Source organism: Pimephales promelas, chromosome 2, assembly GCF_988280905.1.
Source record: "Pimephales promelas chromosome 2, fPimPro1.hap1.1, whole genome shotgun sequence".
Classification (NCBI taxonomy): Eukaryota; Metazoa; Chordata; class Actinopteri; order Cypriniformes; family Leuciscidae; genus Pimephales; species Pimephales promelas.
In genome coordinates, this window is record NC_142770.1 from 29,564,108 (window position 1) to 29,584,711 (window position 20,604).

Below are 20,604 nucleotides of genomic sequence, written 5' to 3' on the forward strand. Positions count from 1 at the left end.
CCTCACCACCCTCAACCTCGAGCTGGTCTGAAATGTAGAAAAACAGACGATGGCACTCATTATACCAACGACAAACATACAGCCGTATCACACACCGATTTAAAACATGGGGTCAGTTTTAACGCAGACTTACCGTCAGGTCCCGGTGACCCTTGAGGAGATGTTTCTCCGGGTACCTGACGACCTTGCCGCAGAGCAAACAAGCCAAATCCATCAGCTTTACTCTGCGGCGGGCATATTTAACTATTATGCCCCTCTGCTCGAAGTTGAGCATGGCGTGGACGCCCCTCAGGTGCTCGCTAATATATGCCATCCGAGCTGGGCACATGGGACATCGAACGTCTGTGAGAAAAAATGTGCCAAAAAAGTCAAAACACACACACACACATTTTAACTATTTATTTAAGTCCACTTGAAAGAAATGATTTACAGGGACATAAACACGCACACACACACACACACACACACACACAGCTTATGACACAAAACTGATGTGTAACAAACCATTTGTAACATTTTGCCATGTCAACTTACCTTCTCTTAAACTTTTCGGCATCTTTAAAGGATGAAAAAAAAAACCCACACACTTTAATCAGCTAAAATCATTAAAGACAATTTAATCAATAAAAATGACAGGCCTTTGGGGGAACTTGACATTAAATAACTTCCCTGGACTGATCAATTTAGGCCCAAAGGTTAACCCTATCATTAAATGGTTCATTAAATCACAATTCAATCAATAAAATTCACAGTCCTTCATGGGAACTTGGCATTAAATAACTTCCCTGGACTGATCAATTTAGGCCCAAAAAATAAACTAAACAGTAATACGTGTTACAAAGCACAACACGGGACTTTGTGTACGGTACAATATCATGGCACAAAGCACTTTAAAGTACAATTTAAAATAATTCACGAGTGCATAAGCTAAAATATCAGAGAGCAGGTTAGAGAGACTCACCGTGCATCAGACTACCAGCAAATGGGATTATTTTAGTGAAAATGACACTTCCCACGCCCTCTAACCAATCAACACCATCCATTATTGTCACGACGACTGATAAACAATCTTCAGTCCTGACAAATGTGTACAAACAGAGCTTACAATAATTATTGTAATACTTAAAACCACTCCATCTATGTCTGTCTGTGTCAGTAGAGGTGGTTTGATGAAAAAAATAAAAACTCCAGTCCGCATTCACACTTTTCAGACTGTTTTTTTGACAGACATTTTGCAATTAAAGGTCCTGCCATGATGAAAACTATTTTACTGCACTCGGCAGGCCCCGCGGTGTCCATAGCACCGAGCGCCATCCCATAATTCCACTGTCCGTGAACCCCCTATACGTCCAATAACCCACTATATTAATGGACATTTTAATTAAAGTTTTTTTTTTCATGATAAAAACTGTTTTACTGCACTCAGAGGGCCCCCCCCGAGTCTGTGGCACCAAGCGCCGTCCCGAAATTTCACCGTCCACGAACCCCCTATTTTTATAATTGCATAAATGCTACGTGGGATGTCCAGACCTCGGCTCAAAGGAGCAGCAACGTATAACTTGTTTATGAAGCCCCACTTGCTTCTAGGGACACCAAATTTGAATCTCGTTTAGAACCTTTTCAGACCTTTCCGGGGAGACCACCCACGGCCCCGTGGGCCCCCAGGGGCCGGAGCTAGAGCATAAAACGTGAATTTCCGTGCTCTAAAACTCAACGCATCCAGCCGTGGGTGGGCTCTTTGGAAGCGTATATTTGAGCAGAAGAGAATGGTAAAAGAATCGTCCCGTTTGGCTGCGTTTTCGCTGAGATATGAGCCGAAAACCGTCGGGCGCGTTCTAAAATGGCCGCAGCACTCCAAAATGGCGGCCGCCGAATCTCGGGACTAAATCGCCCGTATCTCGGTGACCCCGGCGAGTTGGACATCATGGGTGGGCTCGTTGGAGAGGCCTTGTCCTCCACTGCAAATATATTAAAGTGCCTGGAACGTGGAGAAAGCGGCTCCCGAGAAAAACGTCCTTTTCCCCTCCATTGATTATGGATGGTGACTGTAAAATGTGAATGTTGACTGTTTTCACCTAGATACTGTACTAAGCACACTTTATTGAACATCACACTAGTTTTGATCACTGTATTTTAATTAAAATCCACACATTGATGTACATTACAGTCATAAATGATGCATTATTAGCCTCAAAAGAAAACACCAGTCCACTCTGGACAGTCCTCTCAGTTGAAAGTGGCCTAAAAACTCCCTGCTGACTTTTGGACAGTCCTCCCAGTTGAAAGTGGCCTAAACACTCCCTGCTGACTTTTGGACAGTCCTCTCAGTTGAAAGTGGCCCGGAAAACCCCTAACACCGCCCCAGTCCACGTCGGCCGGTCCTCTCAGTTGAAAGTGGCCTAAACCCCCCTGCCGATTGGACGGCCGCTCCCAGTTCACTTTGGACAGTCCATCTCAGTTGAAAGTGTCCTCCGAAAGAGTATAAAAGAGCCCTGCACGGGTCGGTCTTTACAGCAAGAACTCGAGATGGCGATTGAAGACTGCCCGATCTGCTTCCGACCCTACCACCAGCTGAGCCAGCACCTGACCTACACCCACCTCGTGAAGAACAAGGAGGAGAGGAGACTGCTGCTGGCACTTTGTTCCGGGAGGGTGGACGTCCGGAAGGGCACTTGCCCGGTGCCCGCCTGCGGCAAGACCACCGCCCGGATGGACCGCCACCTGAAGTGCCACAGCGAGCTGACGCCCTCGACTCGGAGGAAGACTTTGGCTTCCATCAAGCGGAGGAAGATCCTTGCTGACCTGGCCAACCTGAGGGTGAGTAACCCCGAAGTGCCGCTGGCCTCGACCCTGGACCAGGAGGACGTCTCTTGGGGCCTGTGGAGGAGGAGGAGGATGAGGAGGAGGTGGCGGACGCCCCTGCTCCGTCCTGCGCCAACCCAGCCTGCCTGGACATGCACCGCCAGGTGGAAACCCTGAGCAAGGCGCTACAGGAGGTCACCCGCCGCTACAAGCGACTGAGGAGGAGGTCGAGGTCAACCCCCTCTTCCCAGGTAGCGAGGGTGACGGGGAGGCTCCTGTCCGCTCTCAGGTCCCCCGGGAAGGGAGACGGCGGCGGGGACGACGAGGAGGAGGAAGGAGAGGCCGGGCCTTCGGAGGAGCCGGACGACGGGGTCCCCCAGCCTCTCTCCCCTGCCCAGCCGTCTACGCAGCAGGAGAGGCATCCCTTCCCCGACCACGTGCCAGCTCTGAGTGAGTACTATTTATTTTATTTTAGAATTGCTTTTACCTGATGATTTTTTTAACTCGCTTAATTGTTCGTTTAAAGTGTGTAGCTTTTCTGTTGTTAATTTTGTCTGTAAAGCGCTTTGAGAAAGCAACTTTTAAATGTTTTTTTTTTTTTAAGTAAACGTATTATCGTTATTATTGCTTTGTGGCTTCTCCCTCTGCGGACAGTGTTTTCTGACCCCCGTGTTTTTGTTCTGACCCTGTGTGTTGTTGTGTGTTGCGTCTCTCTTTTTGCAGACGTCCTGCTGCAGGAATTCCGGGGGCATCAACAGGGCGCCGACCCCACTCCCAGGCTGGTTAACAACGTGGGGTCGAAGATCTTCCGCATCAGGAACTTCATTGGATTCATGGCGGCGGGGCACACCGACCTGGCCAGCTTTGGGTTCCTCAACCAGACGGCGAGGATGCGGTCTTGGCACCAGTCCCTCAACCAGGCCAAGATCGCGGAGCCAACCATCCAGATGTACCTTAAGAACGTGTCGCAGTTCTTGCTGTACATCTCTGAGACCCCGCCGCCCACCTGCCGCCTCTCCCGCACCGTCATGGTCGGCCTCAACCGGGAGATCAAAAGCCTGATCCGCTCGGTTCGGCGGAGAGTGGTGGTCCACGAGGTGGGGGTCAAACAGGCCAAGGAGGGCCACTTGATCCCCAAGGCCGCTCTCCGCCAGTGCGTTGCCTCCGCCAGGGCCGCCATTCCTGAAATCCTTGGTAACTTTTTGCCTCCTCTTACCTCTTAAACCTTTGCGTAGCACTCTGTTTAACACATTTTTTGTTGTTGTTTTTCAACAGCCCGTCTGAAGGTGACCCTTGACAGGAAGGACCAGTGGTCATTTTATGGGCACCTCACTGCTTACCTGGCCTGCATCTACAGGCATGTTCCAGAACATGACCATTGCGGAGGTGGAGGCAGCGCAACAGGCCACCATGGACGGGTGCTATGTGATTAATGTGAGTTGAACGTTAAATGTTCTCTCTCTCTCTCTCTCTCTCTCTGTCCTTCTCTTACGCCGCTCGTTTGTTGCTGTTTCCACAGATCTCAACCCACAAGACGAACCAGGCCTTCAGGGCCGCTCAGCTGGCAGTGACGGAGAACGAATATCAGTGGATGGCGGAGTTCCTGGCCATGAGGAAGGAGCTAGTGGGCGGTGCCGACGCCCATTTCTTCTTTTTCACCTCCAAGCCCAGCCCGTGCAAGAACCTGAACCAGTATTTTCAGGAGGCATGGGCTGGGCTTGAACTGCCGGGAACTCCGACATTCACGGATGTCAGGACCTCCATCGCAACCCACGTGAGTTTTTCAGCCCGTGCTTTTCTGCCTTGTGAACTCGTGACGTAAGGGTGTTTGTTTCCAACTGTGCTTTTCTCTCTGAACAGGCCAAGAACACCATCAGCCCCGGGGACCGGCACAAAGTGGCACGGTTCATGTGCCACGACACCTCCACGGCTGACAAGTTTTATGCGTTGAACCTGGATGCCAAGCAGGCCCTGGAACAGCGGGCGTTGTTCCAGGCAGCCGTGGAGGGTGAGGATGCCCCCCCGGGGACCCCAGAGAGCCCCACCACCACCACCACCACCACCTCCTCCTCCTCCCGTCGCAAGGCGTCTGGGAAGCAGCGGAAGAGACCGGCCCCCTCCGCCAGCCCCCCGGACCAGGACACGGACCAGGAGCAGGAGAAAGATGAGGAGCAGGACCAGGAGCAGGACCAGGAGCAGGACAAGGAGAAACCGTCCACTTCGGTAAGTCTGACTTTTGGCGGGTCTGTTTAAATGTTTGTCTGACGAGTGTTTGGAGTGTTTATTCATTCTTCTTTCCCTTCTCGCTCTTTGCAGGGCCAGTCCAGCCCGCCGAAAAGAAGACGGCGTCCTGTGGTCCGCCTGTCTCCTATGAAGTCTCCACACAAAGTGGCCCAGAAGCTGATTAGGACGGCGATCCTAAGGACCCAAAAGAGGACAAGGAAGCCGACCAAATTTACTTTTTAAATAAAAAATGTTGTTAAATTTTAATCTGTTTTTTTGTTTAAATCAGTTCTTTAATCAGTTTTTTTCTAATCAGTTTGTGTTCATTTATAATCAGTTCAGTTGTTTTGTAATAAATGTTTTGTGTTCAATAAATGTTTTAAAAGTTTTACTTGTGAGTTTGGGTTCTTGTTCTAACAAATGTTTGAACAGTTTCAATTGTTTTTTGGGATGCTAATTGGTGGACTCGTTCGGGGGTCGGAAGGTTGAAAAGGGGCACAGTGGGTTATTGGACAAATTGTGGGTTCTTGGACAGTGGGAAAGATTGCAGGTGGGATTCTGTCCATTTGCAGCTTATTGCATGGAGGCTGGGGTTAGTACATTTGAAAATAGTGGGTTATTGGACAAATAGTGGGTTCTTGGACAGTGGTATTATGGGATGGCACTTGGTTCTACAGACTCAGGGGCCCCAGCTGAGTGCAGATACATGGTTTTCATCCAAATATCTTGAAAGCTAAGCTTAAAAACCACTGTCCAAATACACACTATTTGTCCAATAACCCACTATTTTTCAAATGTACTACCCCCGACCTTCATGCAAAAAGCTGCAAATGGACGGAATCCCGCCTGCAATCAATTCAATGGGTTTTTGGGTAGTATATTTCTAAAATAGTGGGTTATTGGACAAAAAGTGGGTTCTTGGACAGTTGGTTATTGGACAAATAGTGGGTTCTTGGACAGTGGGATAGGTTGCAGGTGGGATTCTGTCCATTTGCAGCTTATTGCATGGAGGCAGAAGTTAGTACATTTGAAAAATAGTGGGTTATTGGACAAATAGTGGGTTCTTGGACAGTGGGATAGATTGCAAGTGGGATTCTGTCCATTTGCAGCTTATTGCATGGAGGCTGGGGTTAGTACATTTGAAAACAGTGGGTTATTGGACAAATAGTGGGTTATTGGACAGTGGGATAGATTGCAAGTGGGATTCTGTCCATTTGCAGCTTATTGCATGGAGGCTGAGGTTAGTACATTTGAAAATAGTGGGTTATTGGACAAATAGTGGGTTATTGGACAGTGGGATAGATTGCAGGTGGGATTCTGTCCATTTGCAGCTTATTGCATGGAGGCTGGGGTTAGTACATTTGAAAATAGTGGGTTATTGGACAAATAGTGGGTTATTGGACAGTGGGATAGATTGCAGGTGGGATTCTGTCCATTTGCAGCTTATTGCATGGAGGCTGGGGTTAGTACATTTGAAAATAGTGGGTTATTGGACAAATAGTGGGTTATTGGACAGTGGGATAGATTGCAGGTGGGATTCTGTCCATTTGCAGCTTATTGCATGGAGGCTGGGGTTAGTACATTTCAAAATAGTGGGTTATTGGACAAATAGTGGGTTATTGGACAGTGGGATAGATTGCAGGTGGGATTCTGTCCATTTGCAGCTTATTGCATGGAGGCTGGGGTTAGTACATTTGAAAATAGTGGGTTATTGGACAAATAGTGGGTTATTGGACAGTGGGATAGATTGCAGGTGGGATTCTGTCCATTTGCAGCTTATTGCATGGAGGCTGGGGTTAGTACATTTGAAAATAGTGGGTTATTGGACAAATAGTGGGTTATTGGACAGTGGGATAGATTGTAGGTGGGATTCTGTCCATTTGCAGCTTATTACATGGAGGCTGGGGTTAGTACAATTGAAAATAGTGGGTTATTGGACAAATAGTGGGTTATTGGACAGTGGGATAGATTGCAGGTGGGATTCTGTCCATTTGCAGCTTATTGCATGGAGGCTGGGGTTAGTACATTTGAAAATAGTGGGTTATTGGACAAATAGTGGGTTATTGGACAGTGGTATAGATTGCAGGTGGGATTCTGTCCATTTGCAGCTTATTGCATGGAGGCTGGGGTTAGTACATTTGAAAATAGTGGGTTATTGGACAAATAGTGGGTTATTGGACAGTGGGATAGATTGCAGGTGGGATTCTGTCCATTTGCATCTTATTGCATGGAGGCTGGGGTTAGTACATTTGAAAATAGTGGGTTATTGGACAGTGGGATAGATTGTAGGTGGGATTATGTCCATTTGCAGCTTATTACATGGAGGCTGGGGTTAGTACAATTGAAAATAGTGGGTTATTGGACAAATAGTGGGTTATTGGACAGTGGGATAGATTGCAGGTGGGATTCTGTCCATTTGCAGCTTATTGCATGGAGGCTGGGGTTAGTACATTTGAAAATAGTGGGTTATTGGACAAAAAGTGGGTTATTGGACAGTGGGATAGATTGCAGGTGGGATTCTGTCCATTTGCAGCTTATTGCATGGAGGCTGGGGTTAGTACATTTGAAAATAGTGGGTTATTGGACAAAAAGTGGGTTATTGGACAGTGGGATAGATTGCAGGTGGGATTCTGTCCATTTGCAGCTTATTGCATGGAGGCTGGGGTTAGTACATTTGAAAATAGTGGGTTATTGGACAAATAGTGGGTTATTGGACAGTGGGATAGATAGCAAGTGGGATTCTGTCCATTTGCAGCTTATTGCATGGAGACTGAGGTTAGTACATTTGAAAAACAATGGGTTATTGGACACATAGTGGGTTCTTGGACAGTGGAATTATGGGATGGCACTTGGTTCTACAGACTCAGGGGCCCCAGCTGAGTGCAGGAAAGTAGTTTTCATCCAAATATTTTGAAAGCTAAGCTTAAAAACCACTGTCCAAATACCCACTTTTTGTCCAATAACCCACTATTTTTCAAATGTACTAACCCCAGCCTCCATGCAATAAGCTGCAAATGGACAGAATCCCACCTGCAATCTATCCCATTGTCCAAGAACCCACTATTTGTCCAATAACCAACTGTCCAAGAACCCACTATTTGTCCAATAAGCCACTATTTTCAAATGTACTAACCCCAGGCTCCATGCAATAAGCTGCAAATGGACAGAATCCCACCTGCAATCTATCCCACTGTCCAAGGACCCACTATTTGTCCAATAACCGACTATTTTCAAATGTACTAACCCCAGCCTCCATGCAATAATCTGCAAATGGACAGAATCCCACCTGCAATCTATCCCACTGTCCACGGACCCACTATTTGTCCAATAACCCACTATTTTCAAATGTACTAACCCCGGCCTTCATGCAATAAGCTGCAAATGGACAGAATCCCACCTGCAATCTATCCCATTGTCCAAGAACCCACTATTTGTCCAATAACCCACTATTTTCAAATATTCTAACCCCAGTCTCCATGCAATAAGCTGCAAATGGACAGAATCCCACCTGCAATCTATCCCATTGTCCAAGAACCCACAATTTGTCCAATAACCAACTGTCCAAGAACCCACTTTTTGTTCAATAACCCACTATTTTCAAATGTACTAACCCCAGCCTCCATGCAATAAGCTGCAAATGGACAGAATCCCACCTGCAATCTATCCCATTGTCCAAGAACCCACTATTTGTCCAATAACCAACTATTTTCAAATGTACTAACCCCAGCCTCCATGTATAAGCTGCAAATGGACAGAATCCCACCTGCAATCTATCCCATTGTCCACGGACCCACTATTTGTCTAATAACCCGCTATTTTCCAATGTACTAACCCCAGCCTCCATGCAATAAGCTACAAATGGACAGAATCCCACCTGCAATCTATCCCACTGTCCAATAACCCACTATTTGTCCAATAACCCACTATTTTCAAATGTACTAACCCCAGCCTCCATGCAATAAGCTGCAAATGGACAGAATCAAACCTTCAATCTATCCCACTGTCCAAGAACCCACTATTTGTCCAATAACCAACTATTTTCAAATGTACTAACCCCAGCCTCCATGTAATAAGCTGCAAATGGACAGAATCCCACCTGCAATCTATCCCATTGTCCACGGACCCACTATTTGTCCAATAACCCGCTATTTTCAAATGTACTAACCCCAGCCTCCATGCAATAAGCTACAAATGGACAGAATCCCACCTGCAATCTATCCCAATGTTTAAGAACCTACTATGTGTCCAATAACCCACTATTTTCAAATGTACTAACCCCAGACTCCATGCAATAAGCTGCAAATGTACAGAAACCCACCTGCAATCTATCCCACTGTCCACGAACCCACTATTTGTCCAATAACCCACTATTTTTCAAATGTACTAACCCCAGCCTCCATGCAATAAGCTGCAAATGGACAGAATCCCACCTGCAATCTGTCCCACTGTCCAAGAACCCACTATTTGTCCAATAACACACTATTTTCAAATGTACTACCCGAACACCCATTGAATAGATTGCCGGCGGGATTCTGTCCATTTGCAGCTTATTGCATGAAGGTCAGGGTTAGTACTTTTGAAAAATAGTGGGTTATTGGACAAATAGTGGGTTTTTGGACAGTGGTTTTTAAGCTTAGGTTTCAAGATATTTGGATGAAAACCATGTATCTGCACTCAGCTGGGCCCCTCAGTCCGTAGAACCAAGCGCCATCCCATAATTCCACCGTCCACAAACCCACTATTTTTCCAATAACCCACTGTGCCCCTTTTCAACCTTCCGACCCCCGAACGAGTCCACCAATTAGCATCCCAAAAAACAATTGAAACTGTTCAAACATTTGTTACAACAAGAACCCAAACTAACAAGTAAAACTTTTAAAACATTTATTGAACACACAAAATTGATTACAAAACAACAGAACTGATTATAAATGAACATATTGATAACTGATTATAAATGAACACAAACTGATTAGAAAAACACTGATTAAAGGAACTGATTTAAAAAAAAATACAGATTAAAATTTAACACACTATTTTTTTTTAAAAAAGGAGGAGGAGGTGGTGGTGGTGGGGCCCTCTGGGGTCCCCTGGGGGGCATCCTCACCCTGCACGGCTGCCTGGAACAATGCCCGCTGTTCCAGGGCCTGCTTGGCATCCAAGTTCAAGGCATAGAACTTGTCAGCTGTGGAGGTGTCGTGGCACATGAACCGTGCCACTTTGTGCCGATCCCCGGGGCTGATGGTGTTCTTGGCCTGTTCAGAGAGAAAAGCACAGTTGGAAACAAACACCCTTACGTCACGAGTTCACAAGGCAGAAAAACACGGGCTGGAAAACTCACGTGGGTTGCGATGGAGGTCCTGACATCAGTGAATGTCGGAGTTCCCGGCAGTTCAAGCCTTGGAGGTGAAGAAGAAATATTGGGCGTCGCCACCGCCCACTAGCTCCTCCCTCATGGCCAGGAACTCCGTCATCCACTTATATTCTGTCTCAGTCACGGCCAGCTGAGCGGCCCCGAAGGCCTGGTTTGTCTTGTGGGTTGAAATCTGTGGAAACAGCAACAAACGAGCGGCGTAAGAGAAGGACAGAGACACATAAAGAAAGAGAGAGAGAGAGAACATTTAACATTCAACTCACATTAATCACATAGCACCCGTCCATGGTCGCCTGGCGTGCTGCCTCCACCTCCGCAATGGTCATGTTCTGAAACACCCCACCGCAATGCCCGTAGATGCAGGCCAGGTAAGCGGTGAGGTGCCCATAAAATGACCACTGGTCCTTCCTGTCAAGGGTCACCTTCAGACGGGCTGTGAAAAAACAACAACAACAACAAAAAAAGTGTTAAACAGAGTGCTATGCAAAGGTTTAAGAGGTAAGAGGAGGCACAAACTTACCAAGGATTTCAGGAATGGCGGCCCCGGCGGAGGCAACGCACTGGCGGAGAGCGGCCTTGGGGATCAAGTGGCCCTCCTTGGCCTGTTTGACCCCCACCTCGTGGACTATCACTCTCCGCCGAACCGAGCAGATCAGGCTTTTGATCTCTCGGTTCAGGCCGACCATGACGGTGCGGGAGAGGCGGCAGGTGGGCGGCGGGATCTCAGAGATGTACCCCAAGAATTGCGACACGTTCTTGAGGTACATCTGGATAGTAGGCTCCGCAATCTTGGCCTGGTTGAGGGACTGGTGCCAAGACCGCATCCTCGCCGTCTGGTTGAGAAAGCCAAAGCTGGCCAGGTCGGTGTGCCCAGCCGCCATAAATGCTATAAAATGAAGAGCTTCGACCCCACGTTGTTCACCAGCCTGGTAGTGGGGTCGGCGCCCTGTTGATGTCCGCGGAATTCCTCCAGCAGGACGTCTGCAAAAAGAGAAGACACAACACACAACATAGAGGGTCAGAACAAAAACACGGAGGTCAGAAAACACTGTCCGCAGAGGGAGAAGCCACAAAGTAATAATAATAATAATACATTTATTTAAAAAAAAAACATTTAAAAGTTGCTTTCTCAAAGCGCTTTACAGACAAACATAACAACAGAAAAGCTACACACTTTAACACTAGAACGGCCACAACGGTCATTTTGAGTGAGTTATATACAGTATATTGCAAGGCTAAAATGTCTAAAATGAATGAGCGAATGAAGAGGAACATGACTCGAACCATGGCCCTGGAGATGCTTCAGAACTTGACGAGTGATGATTCGGATGCAGGGGAACAATCGGAGGTGGAAAGTGACAGCGACGTTTCCTGGGTGCAAGTTATCATTTCCTCCTCATCAGAGAGTGATTCAGAGTCAGAGTCCAGATGAAGGAAAAAGAGATGGCTGCTATCAACAGACACGGCAGATCCAGATGTTCCGTTCATGTCGGATGATCCTGGTGAGCTCTGCTGCCCTGTCCTGCGCTGTTTGTTTTGCTTTATGGGCTGTTCACTAGTTCTGCTAGTCCTATTATTTTTATTAGCCTATTGACCACTTCGCAAATTGTCACTATCTAACATTTTTGTCATAGTTTTTTTCATTCAAACCTAGTTTTTATTTAGTTATCGTCTCGTTTTCGTCTTTGAAAAAATGTGGTTTACGAAAATAATTACAAAAATTATTCGTCAACACTGTTTTGAATCTAACGGTCAAAATGACCGTTAGGGGTGTCCATGGTTAACCGGTTAACCGATTAACCGTTTAAAATTCCATAACCGAGGTGAAACCTTTTTGCTCGGTTAAGTGGCGTCAATACATATTTGCACAAAACTTTTGCGTTTTTTTTTTCTGATTGTCGATAAAAAAATATTGCGAAATGACAGCGTTTCTATTAACGGTGTTATGGGACTAAAACATTTTTTTTTCCTTTCGCGATAAGCCATTCCAAAAATGATGGCAACGGACGTTGGTATATCACAGCCACCGCACTAAACATTATTATTATTTATGGAAGGAGACGTGGTGTGTCATCCAAGCATTAATGGCAGGGAAAGTCACAGAGTTTCTGTGTGTTTCTCCCTCATTTCTGCTCCGCGGTCTTGATTGTGGCATTTCTTTGAGGTTTTGTCTAGTAGGCTATATTCCTTGTATCTTTTATGAATTTTAAAAAAGAACTCTGCCTCGTATTATGTCCAAACGGTCTACTTTTGTGTTCATTCGTTTCCCCTTATTTAATCCGTTGGCCTAATTGCAAAATGAAAAATGAACGGTTGTTGTATTTTGTAAATAGCAAAGTTGAACACCAAAATGTTCATTTGAACTGTAGGCTTATACACCAAATGCTACGCAAAAATATATAGGCTATATATAGGCTACATATCGATGAATTTGCCCCTTAAACATTTAAAATATTTGACAAATTAATATGAAAAAAAAGATTTTACTGGTTTTCTGAGGCCAAATTAGAACCTGGAAATGATATTTTCCCCCACAATGCTGAATGAGAAGAGCCGTAACCACAGCCTGCAGAAATGGGATTTATAAGTGATTTATATAGGCTATAATAAATGTGTCTGATAATAAAATAATATAAAATAACGAGGCATTAATTATTTATTAATAAACTATTGTTTTCTAAATAATTTTCAGCTAAAAACAATTCTCCATCTCCGGATGCACATTTAGAGAGAAATTAATTAGCTACATAATTACATAGTCAGAAGATATTGGCCTTCGATTAGAATTTGTTCGTTTTAAATTGGACATTTAAAGCTTTAGCCCTGTAGACTAAAGCTTTACATGTCCAATTTAAAATGAACAAATTCGGATGCGGTGGCTGTTTCAGTTCTCGCGCTTCAGTTCGCGGAGATCATGAAGCGCGCCTGAATGTTAAAGAACAACGTTTTCTTGTTATTGTGAGTTTACGCAAATAAATGTATTTGCGAATAATGCATTATTATTTTCTGTATGACCAGAAATGAAAGAGTATTTTAAGTTGTTTGTTTCCACTGAAAGAACTGCAAGTGTTCACATGGGCGTCTCGCAGCCATCAATGCACGCTTCACACACACTGGATATGCGTCAAAAATATTGTGTTTATTTGTGCTTTGTTCCTTTTTTTGGATAAAGGCGTCTTCTACATAATATGCAGCCTAATAAAATGTTACAATAATGATGATTATTATTATTATTTGCGGACACGGAGTTAATGTGCTTTTTTTCAATTGGCAATTTCATTTTGAAGGGTGATGGAAACGCACCTACTTTAACTGCTCTGTACTTACCACTGCGTTTTATTTCTATAAATTAATTTCATTTCAAATGGGGTCCAACCAGTTATTAAAAAGGTGTTAAAAATTAACTCTGTATCTCGAGGTTGCGGCACGCACATGGTTAACCGAGTATTAACCGATAAGGGCCTCGGTTAACGGTTAATGAAAAACTTGAAAACGTGCAGCCCTAATCAAAATAGTCTTCCATTGCATTTTGTGTATATCTTAATATGTTTAGATCTTCACAGTAAAACTTCCGAAATCTGTGTAAACAATGAGTGACGTACCTGTGCAAGATCGCTTCTGGCACTTTCCGCCACATGCGCAGACCATATATATATATATATATATATATATATATATATATATATACACACACACACTGTTCATTTTCTCACACAAACCGCTCGTCTCGTATCTTAAGCCATCAACGTGTACTTACAGTTACGATTCATTAAATCATGTTTAATCTGTACTTCTCTGTGCATGCTCTTTTAAGAGATCCCCATAGACTTCCATTACATGACTGACTGATGCCCTTGACGTAAGCCAAAACATTTAAAAAATAATAATTTCAAAGTGAACTATCCCTTTAAAACTCTTAATTCAAGTCCTGTAGGTTTGGCTCATCAGGGCGAAGTGAATCCAAGTCTTTGCGACGCGTGCTTGAGGTTCACCTTGATATACACCTCAGTGGCTGTGGAACCGAATTTCATGACCCCTTCTGCAAAGTTGAAAAAGACAAATGATTTAGATGTATGCAAAGGCAATCTGCCCCAAGTCCCCACATTTGTAAGCAAAAATATGTTTCTTCTGCATCCACTACCTGGTTTCCTTCAGGCGATGGCGGATGTCGACCAGTAGTTTCAGGACCTTTTTCTGGAACACTGAAATAAACAAACACATTTGGTGATGTTTACAATGCTCTAATTAGAATAACAAAGTTTGCTAGCTCACAAGGGAGAAGGTGTCTATTAAAAGTGTCTTCTCCACTGCCAATAGATCAATACTTACCACCAGGTTTCAGTCACTGCATCTCCCAGTCTCAGTCACTGCATCTATACCACAAAAAAATGTGTTTTAAAAGTAGGGGTGTCAAAATTAATCGTTTCTACGGTGCATCGCGATGCAGACGAGGACGATTCGGTATCGGTTCAGTAATAGCCCATAACCGGTTATAATGTACTGACGCTTTTCTGACGTCAGCACCGCGTGTTGCGTGCTCGCGGCAATACAATCAATAATAACCAACTGCAGCACCGCAGAACCATTACGTCATAACAGTCTGAGGACCACTGCGCCAGCCCGACAGTCTGAAGGCGGAAGTGGGCGGATAGCAGTCCGATGCCGGAACTGTACGGAGTTCATGTTTAGACGTGTTTAGACTACACAGGAAAAGGTTTTAAGACAGTAAAAGATAGACAGTAAAAGTTTTAATTATGGCGGAGCACACTGTAGAACAAGGAAAAGAAGACAAAGAAGAAGAGAAAGAGGTAAAAAGAAGTTATATATTTGATATGGATCATGCAACATACTTAACATTATAACGTTACGCTTATACAAAACGGCTCTGTACTGAAATGTTTTTTTTAAAGTATTTTGAAACGAAGCATTTTGTAAGGTAATATTTAACAATATCACAGTATCACTTTGTTTGGTTACATGTTCGTGGTTTGTGATTTTATTAGTCGTTGTATTTTACAGCATTTGTTAAATTTTCTGACCATGAGAATTGCATTAATTGTACGCTATTTTATTTCACCTGTAGAAGCGCATATCGATTCAGAGAGGGTCAGCACTACCACTTCTGATCCAATGCACAACATGTTGCAGACAATTTCACTGCCCATTTTGTGATGCCAGCATCTTTAAACCAACAAGACGGGACAAATTGACCAGTCATATGAAAATCCACTTCAAAAAGGCTGTTGTTCTTGGAGGTATGAACATCTTGAGTTATTATTTTTTTTAAATTTACAGTGGCAATAAGGTTTTTTTTTGTTTTTTTTTACATGTATGCATTTGGCAGACACTTTTATCCAAAGCGAATTGCATTGCATTTCAAGGTAGACATATTCAGGTTGTCCCTTTGGAATTAGATAGATGTAGATGGTTTTCTGCATGATTTAGCCATGAAATATTGATTTATCTTCATTAACATCTAAAGTTAGCAAAAGCATTGCACACTGAAACTTGAGCTAATAAAACCCCTCAAAGAATTATGTATTTGTATTTTGTTATAATAATATGAATGCATCCCATTAAACATGTAAAACATCAGGGATAGGTTTGAGTAGGTTAGGAGTCACACTCTGAAGCACAGGAAGTGAGTTTTTCCTTTTTTTCCTGTCATATTTCAGATTTCACATTTCACAGATGTGGTTTGAACTGCAGACCATCTCTTCATTTCCACTCTCTCTACTGTACAACCACAATTCTGAGAAAATTAGATTTTCATAATCATTTAGAAGTATGTAAAGGGAAGCCACTGTCCACCAGCACTGTTCATGCTACTGGGACACCATCAGCCACCAGCACTGTTCATGCTACTGTGACACCATCAGCCACCAGCAATGTTCATGCTACTGTGACACCATCAGCCACCAGCACTGTTCATGCTACTGTGACACCATCAGCCACCAGCACTGTTCATGCTAATGTGACACCATCAGCCACTAGCACAGCATTTAACGTGCCAGGCAGGGTTCGTGCACGGCCTGTTATTAAACAGAAATGCCCAATCTGCAATACCCTCATGAATAAAAAAAATATAAAAAAACATATTGACCGTAAACACACAAATCAACCAATTCAGGACATTAATGCCAAATTTCACCTTGCAAGCCAGTGTGTGGACAAATCAAATGGCATATTCACAGTGCTTAAAGTTGCAAGTGGTCAGAATAGTCCTCTTCATGTTCAATACAAAACATGGGGAGAACAACAAAAAGTCTGCTGCGAATCAAACGAATGCCAAGTAAACATGGAAGTAGCACAGAGGAGTGGTATGTTATCCTATCAGTGTGTGCATGTCAGATCTGTAAGTTTCTGCACATCCTCAGCTGAAGCAGTCTCTCTAAAGGAAGATGTTTTAAACGGAAATGGTGAGAGCAAAATGGTTTGGTGACGAGAAGAAAAACATATGCCTTGCTCGTCAGCAGCTTGCCGTTTCTAGCAGTGTACCACTGTCTGTAGAAACCTCAATTGGGAGCCCTCAAACAAAAAAACAAAAAACAAGATGATACCTGCTGTCCTACCAGACAATATACGTGCCCCATCACTAGGTCAAGACTACCCAAAATATCTTTGTCAAGAAGAAACTGTGTGTCATAGATGCCCAGGTGTCGTCCCCCTTAGTGACCCTATTTTAATTACAAAGAGAGCTAAAATACTCTCCAACTGGTGCATTGTTGAAGGTAGGATGTTGTGATAAATATGCAAATATGCAATGAATTACACTGTCCTCTGATGTAATCCTTTGTTTGAATGATAGAAGTATCAACCTACTGTAAGCAGTGCCCACTGTGTGGAATGTTTTATCGCTACCAAGAGTGGAAAGACCAACTCCACAACTTTAACGACCACATCATCCTTGACATACACTTATGTCTAACCTTAAGAAACCTTCTACAGGTAACCTTCAATGTATGAATGTTCAGTAAGTACAGCATCTTTCTATGTCTCCAAGTTTGTACACATATATATATGTTTTTTTTCCTCAGGCCCATACTGCTGTGAGTAGAGCAGTCGAGTTTTTGCAAGATTTGACAGGTCTGAAGTTTCCACCAGCAGACACAGTGCTTCATGCATACTTGCACTTTGAGGCCCTTACTGATCATGAATACAAGTATTCCTGCATTACTTGTGGTGATCATCCCCCTGTGGTGATCATGAATTTACACAAAAAAGGTGTTTTCCATTTATCAGGTATGACTATTGTGATACTTTACTTGCTAATTGTGTTTACATTAACATTTATGTATTAGTAAGACACTTTTATACAGAGTGACTTACTTTATATGGTCATTGTAATTGGATTTTTTTTCCTTAAATGTATTTCTTAGTGTGACCTTGTCATATATTAATGCACATTTTTTTTTCACTCTTTAGTAAGTGACATCCAGGGTCCTGCAGAGAATTTTGATGGGGAGGTCAACCTGGAAAGGTTTTGGGAAGCCATGTCCTGTGATATGATTGGTCGTGGATTTGTTTCAAGTATGAACACAGTGCTTTATACACTATTGCGAAGCGTGTTAAAATGCAATATAATACAATGTTTTTTTTTTTTTTTTTCGTTGTGATTTTTAGGTGGTAGACACAATCCATGTGCGGTATCACCAACATACCATTTTTGGGCTCCTTGGATAGGGAAGGCCACACGGCGTTCAGACTCTGTATTAAACACAGAGTTTGAAAAGATTCATGTTTCGAAGTCTGTATCTGAAATTTCTGAAATAACGGTTACAGAGGACAGACTCAGAGAAGAACTGTACAAACAAAAGGTAGGGTTTGTTAGTCAAAAACACTGACTGTGTTGTGTTTTTAATATTACCTTTTTAACAAGACTTAAATACTTCTTTAGGTTGGGGTCATTCGGAAGTTATGTAAAGAGTGTGGCTTGGACTCTAATGGATCCCGCAGTGATCTTCTTCTGAGGTTGTCAAATGAAATGAAATCCAGACAAACTTATGACAAAATCTTTGACAAAATCTGGGGGGCCTCTGGTAAGTTTTAGTTGACTTGCAGAAACAAGAAACAAAAGCAAACTAATTTTATTCTTTGATTTACTCATATAATGCGATTAATATATTGTTTTTTAGGAGGCTGGGCCGTGATTATGTGCCCATGTGGGATTGTTTATAGTATCAAATGCAATCTCCGAGCTGAGAGCCCTCGAGACTTTGCAGACTTACTATTATCCTGGAAGCATATGCCAAATGTCATAATTTATGACTTTGCACGGGGTCTTGCAACTCATTTGAATTTAAGGGCATCGGAAAAGGTACCCATTTCTCCATTTGAAGGTCGCTTGGCAGAACCCACTCAATCCAACATCGAATTGGCCAAATGTGGACAGCTTAAAGTGTCGCTACCTTGGCTGAACACTAAGAAGACAGAGCCAGACCTTAACGGTCACCCAGTGACGGGTTCATCGGACCACTATGTGCTGTATGATCGGTTTCATGAAGCCAATACGAAAGACAGCAAAGATGTGTTGAGGAAGCTCGCTGTAGTACCTCAATTGGCTGGCAAAGTGAACAGCCAAGTTGCAGAGCAACTCTTCGCAAAGATGAAAAAAAACAACTACTTTTTGAACATGTCTTTGCCATCAACCCATCTCTTTCAAATGAGGAACATAATCCATCACTATAATGAAAAGAAAAACAACAAATTGATGGAAAGATTAAAGAAGACATTTGGGGGCATGATGATGAAAAATGTGTACGGACAAGCTGTGTTTGGTAAATTACCTTCTTTTTTTAAAATTTATATTAACCTACTAACATTTGTAGATAGACATTAAAATATCCTATGTTATAATATTTTAATTGTCCACTAACCACTGATGAATTGAGTTCAGTACAGTTCAATTTAATATCCCTTTAAATCTCTTAAACAGGTAATCCTTGTTTCTCCCATGAGGAAGGAGGTGGGACTGATGTTGTGATGGAGGACAGTACCCTGGCTGCTTCAATGGTTACAACAGGTGGTGAGTGTTTTCATTCATGGGTTAAATGGTGGTAACATACTTTAGAAACTGTGTGGTGTATTTTTATTGTGTATAATTTATGTCTTCACTGCAACAGGAATGGTTTGTGACATTAAACAGTTGTCTGCCAGTAGAAGTTGTTGGGATTGCCAGCCAAGTGATTGGCAGTCATCAATGGTAATATTGTTTGTTATCACATTTTTATTAACACATTTTATGTACACTGAATGTTATTTTGGTCTCTTTATCTTAATCTGTGTTAAAGCTTAACCAGATTTTGAGTAAAAATGACAGAGATGAGACAATTGCTCAAGTTGGAAGCGTTAAACTGCAGCGAAAAGATTTCTTGACCTTGGGCCTCAATGCATCGCTTGAGGCAACAGTAAGTGGACACACAATGATTTAAAAAATAGAAAAATTTACCATACAGCTAATATATATATATATATATATATATATATATATATATATATATATATATATATATATTGTTTTTAGTAATTAACTAATGTTAACTTACTGTTAATGTTAAAACAGATTGCAAACAGCTGTCTTGATGTGATCGTCATGGTGGCTAAGGAAAAGGTATTTTTGCCAACAACTGTATAACTCATGATCACCCGGAGACATGATTGTGTTTTGTAATGGATGTGCAAATGAATGCTATGCTTAGGGAACAGATGTGTTTGCAGCAAATTCCTATGTTGTAGTTACCTGGCTACCACCACTTGAATTGGACCCAGTTTTATCGTTTCCAGTAAGTTCATCAAGTTGTATTTTATCTAAAACTGGAACAGTTATAAATGCAGTTACAAAAAAATGAATGGATCTTATGTTCCCCCCAAGGATAACATAGGATCCAAGGATTACATTCTGCTCCCTGCTTGGATGCCAGGACACTGGATGCTATGTGTATGTTGTTTCCTTCATTTTTGGGTGAACTAACTCTTTATGGTGATATTAGGATTCAAAATACTAACAACTGTATTTCACAGGTTCTGAAGCCTAAAATCAAGGCTATGTATTTTTTTGATTCAACTCACCCCTATGGGATTGGTGATGTAAAATATGTGACTGTCTTCAGGTTGCACTTACATTTATAAATATTATGTTCAGAGTTCGCAGTTCAAGGTTTGCTGTTCGAAGTTCGTTCTTCCAAAGTTTGCTCTTCAGTGATGTT

General features: G+C 43.0%; 4 protein-coding genes across 4 annotated transcripts; all 4 read left to right on the top strand.

Moving 5' to 3' along the window:
• Positions 1–324: 324 nt before the first annotated feature.
• Positions 325–4,459, top strand: LOC120486133 (uncharacterized). The gene is made up of 4 exons (XM_089118499.1): positions 325–3,252; positions 3,526–3,996; positions 4,078–4,236; positions 4,322–4,459. Exons 1-3 carry the CDS (start codon positions 2,955–2,957, stop codon positions 4,233–4,235), a joined length of 927 nt encoding a protein of 308 aa, XP_088974625.1. The 5' UTR covers positions 325–2,954; the 3' UTR covers position 4,236; positions 4,322–4,459.
• Positions 4,331–5,413, top strand: LOC148997137 (uncharacterized). The gene is made up of 3 exons (XM_089118500.1): positions 4,331–4,576; positions 4,663–5,025; positions 5,119–5,413. The coding sequence occupies exons 1-3, from the start codon at positions 4,394–4,396 to the stop codon at positions 5,266–5,268; spliced, it is 696 nt and encodes a 231-aa protein (XP_088974626.1). The 5' UTR covers positions 4,331–4,393; the 3' UTR covers positions 5,269–5,413.
• Positions 5,414–14,998: 9,585 nt separating this feature from the next.
• Positions 14,999–16,934, top strand: LOC148997138 (uncharacterized). Its single transcript, XM_089118504.1, has 3 exons — positions 14,999–15,207; positions 15,483–15,654; positions 16,075–16,934. Exons 1-3 carry the CDS (start codon positions 15,154–15,156, stop codon positions 16,839–16,841), a joined length of 993 nt encoding a protein of 330 aa, XP_088974630.1. The 5' UTR covers positions 14,999–15,153; the 3' UTR covers positions 16,842–16,934.
• An 18-nt stretch (positions 16,935–16,952) lies between these two features.
• Positions 16,953–20,604, top strand: LOC148997139 (HMG domain-containing protein 3-like). Its single transcript, XM_089118529.1, has 13 exons — positions 16,953–17,130; positions 17,208–17,347; positions 17,437–17,641; positions 17,825–17,929; positions 18,023–18,216; positions 18,297–18,438; positions 18,535–19,176; positions 19,335–19,424; positions 19,522–19,601; positions 19,690–19,806; positions 19,962–20,009; positions 20,098–20,181; positions 20,271–20,604. The coding sequence occupies exons 1-13, from the start codon at positions 16,953–16,955 to the stop codon at positions 20,367–20,369; spliced, it is 2,124 nt and encodes a 707-aa protein (XP_088974655.1). The 3' UTR covers positions 20,370–20,604.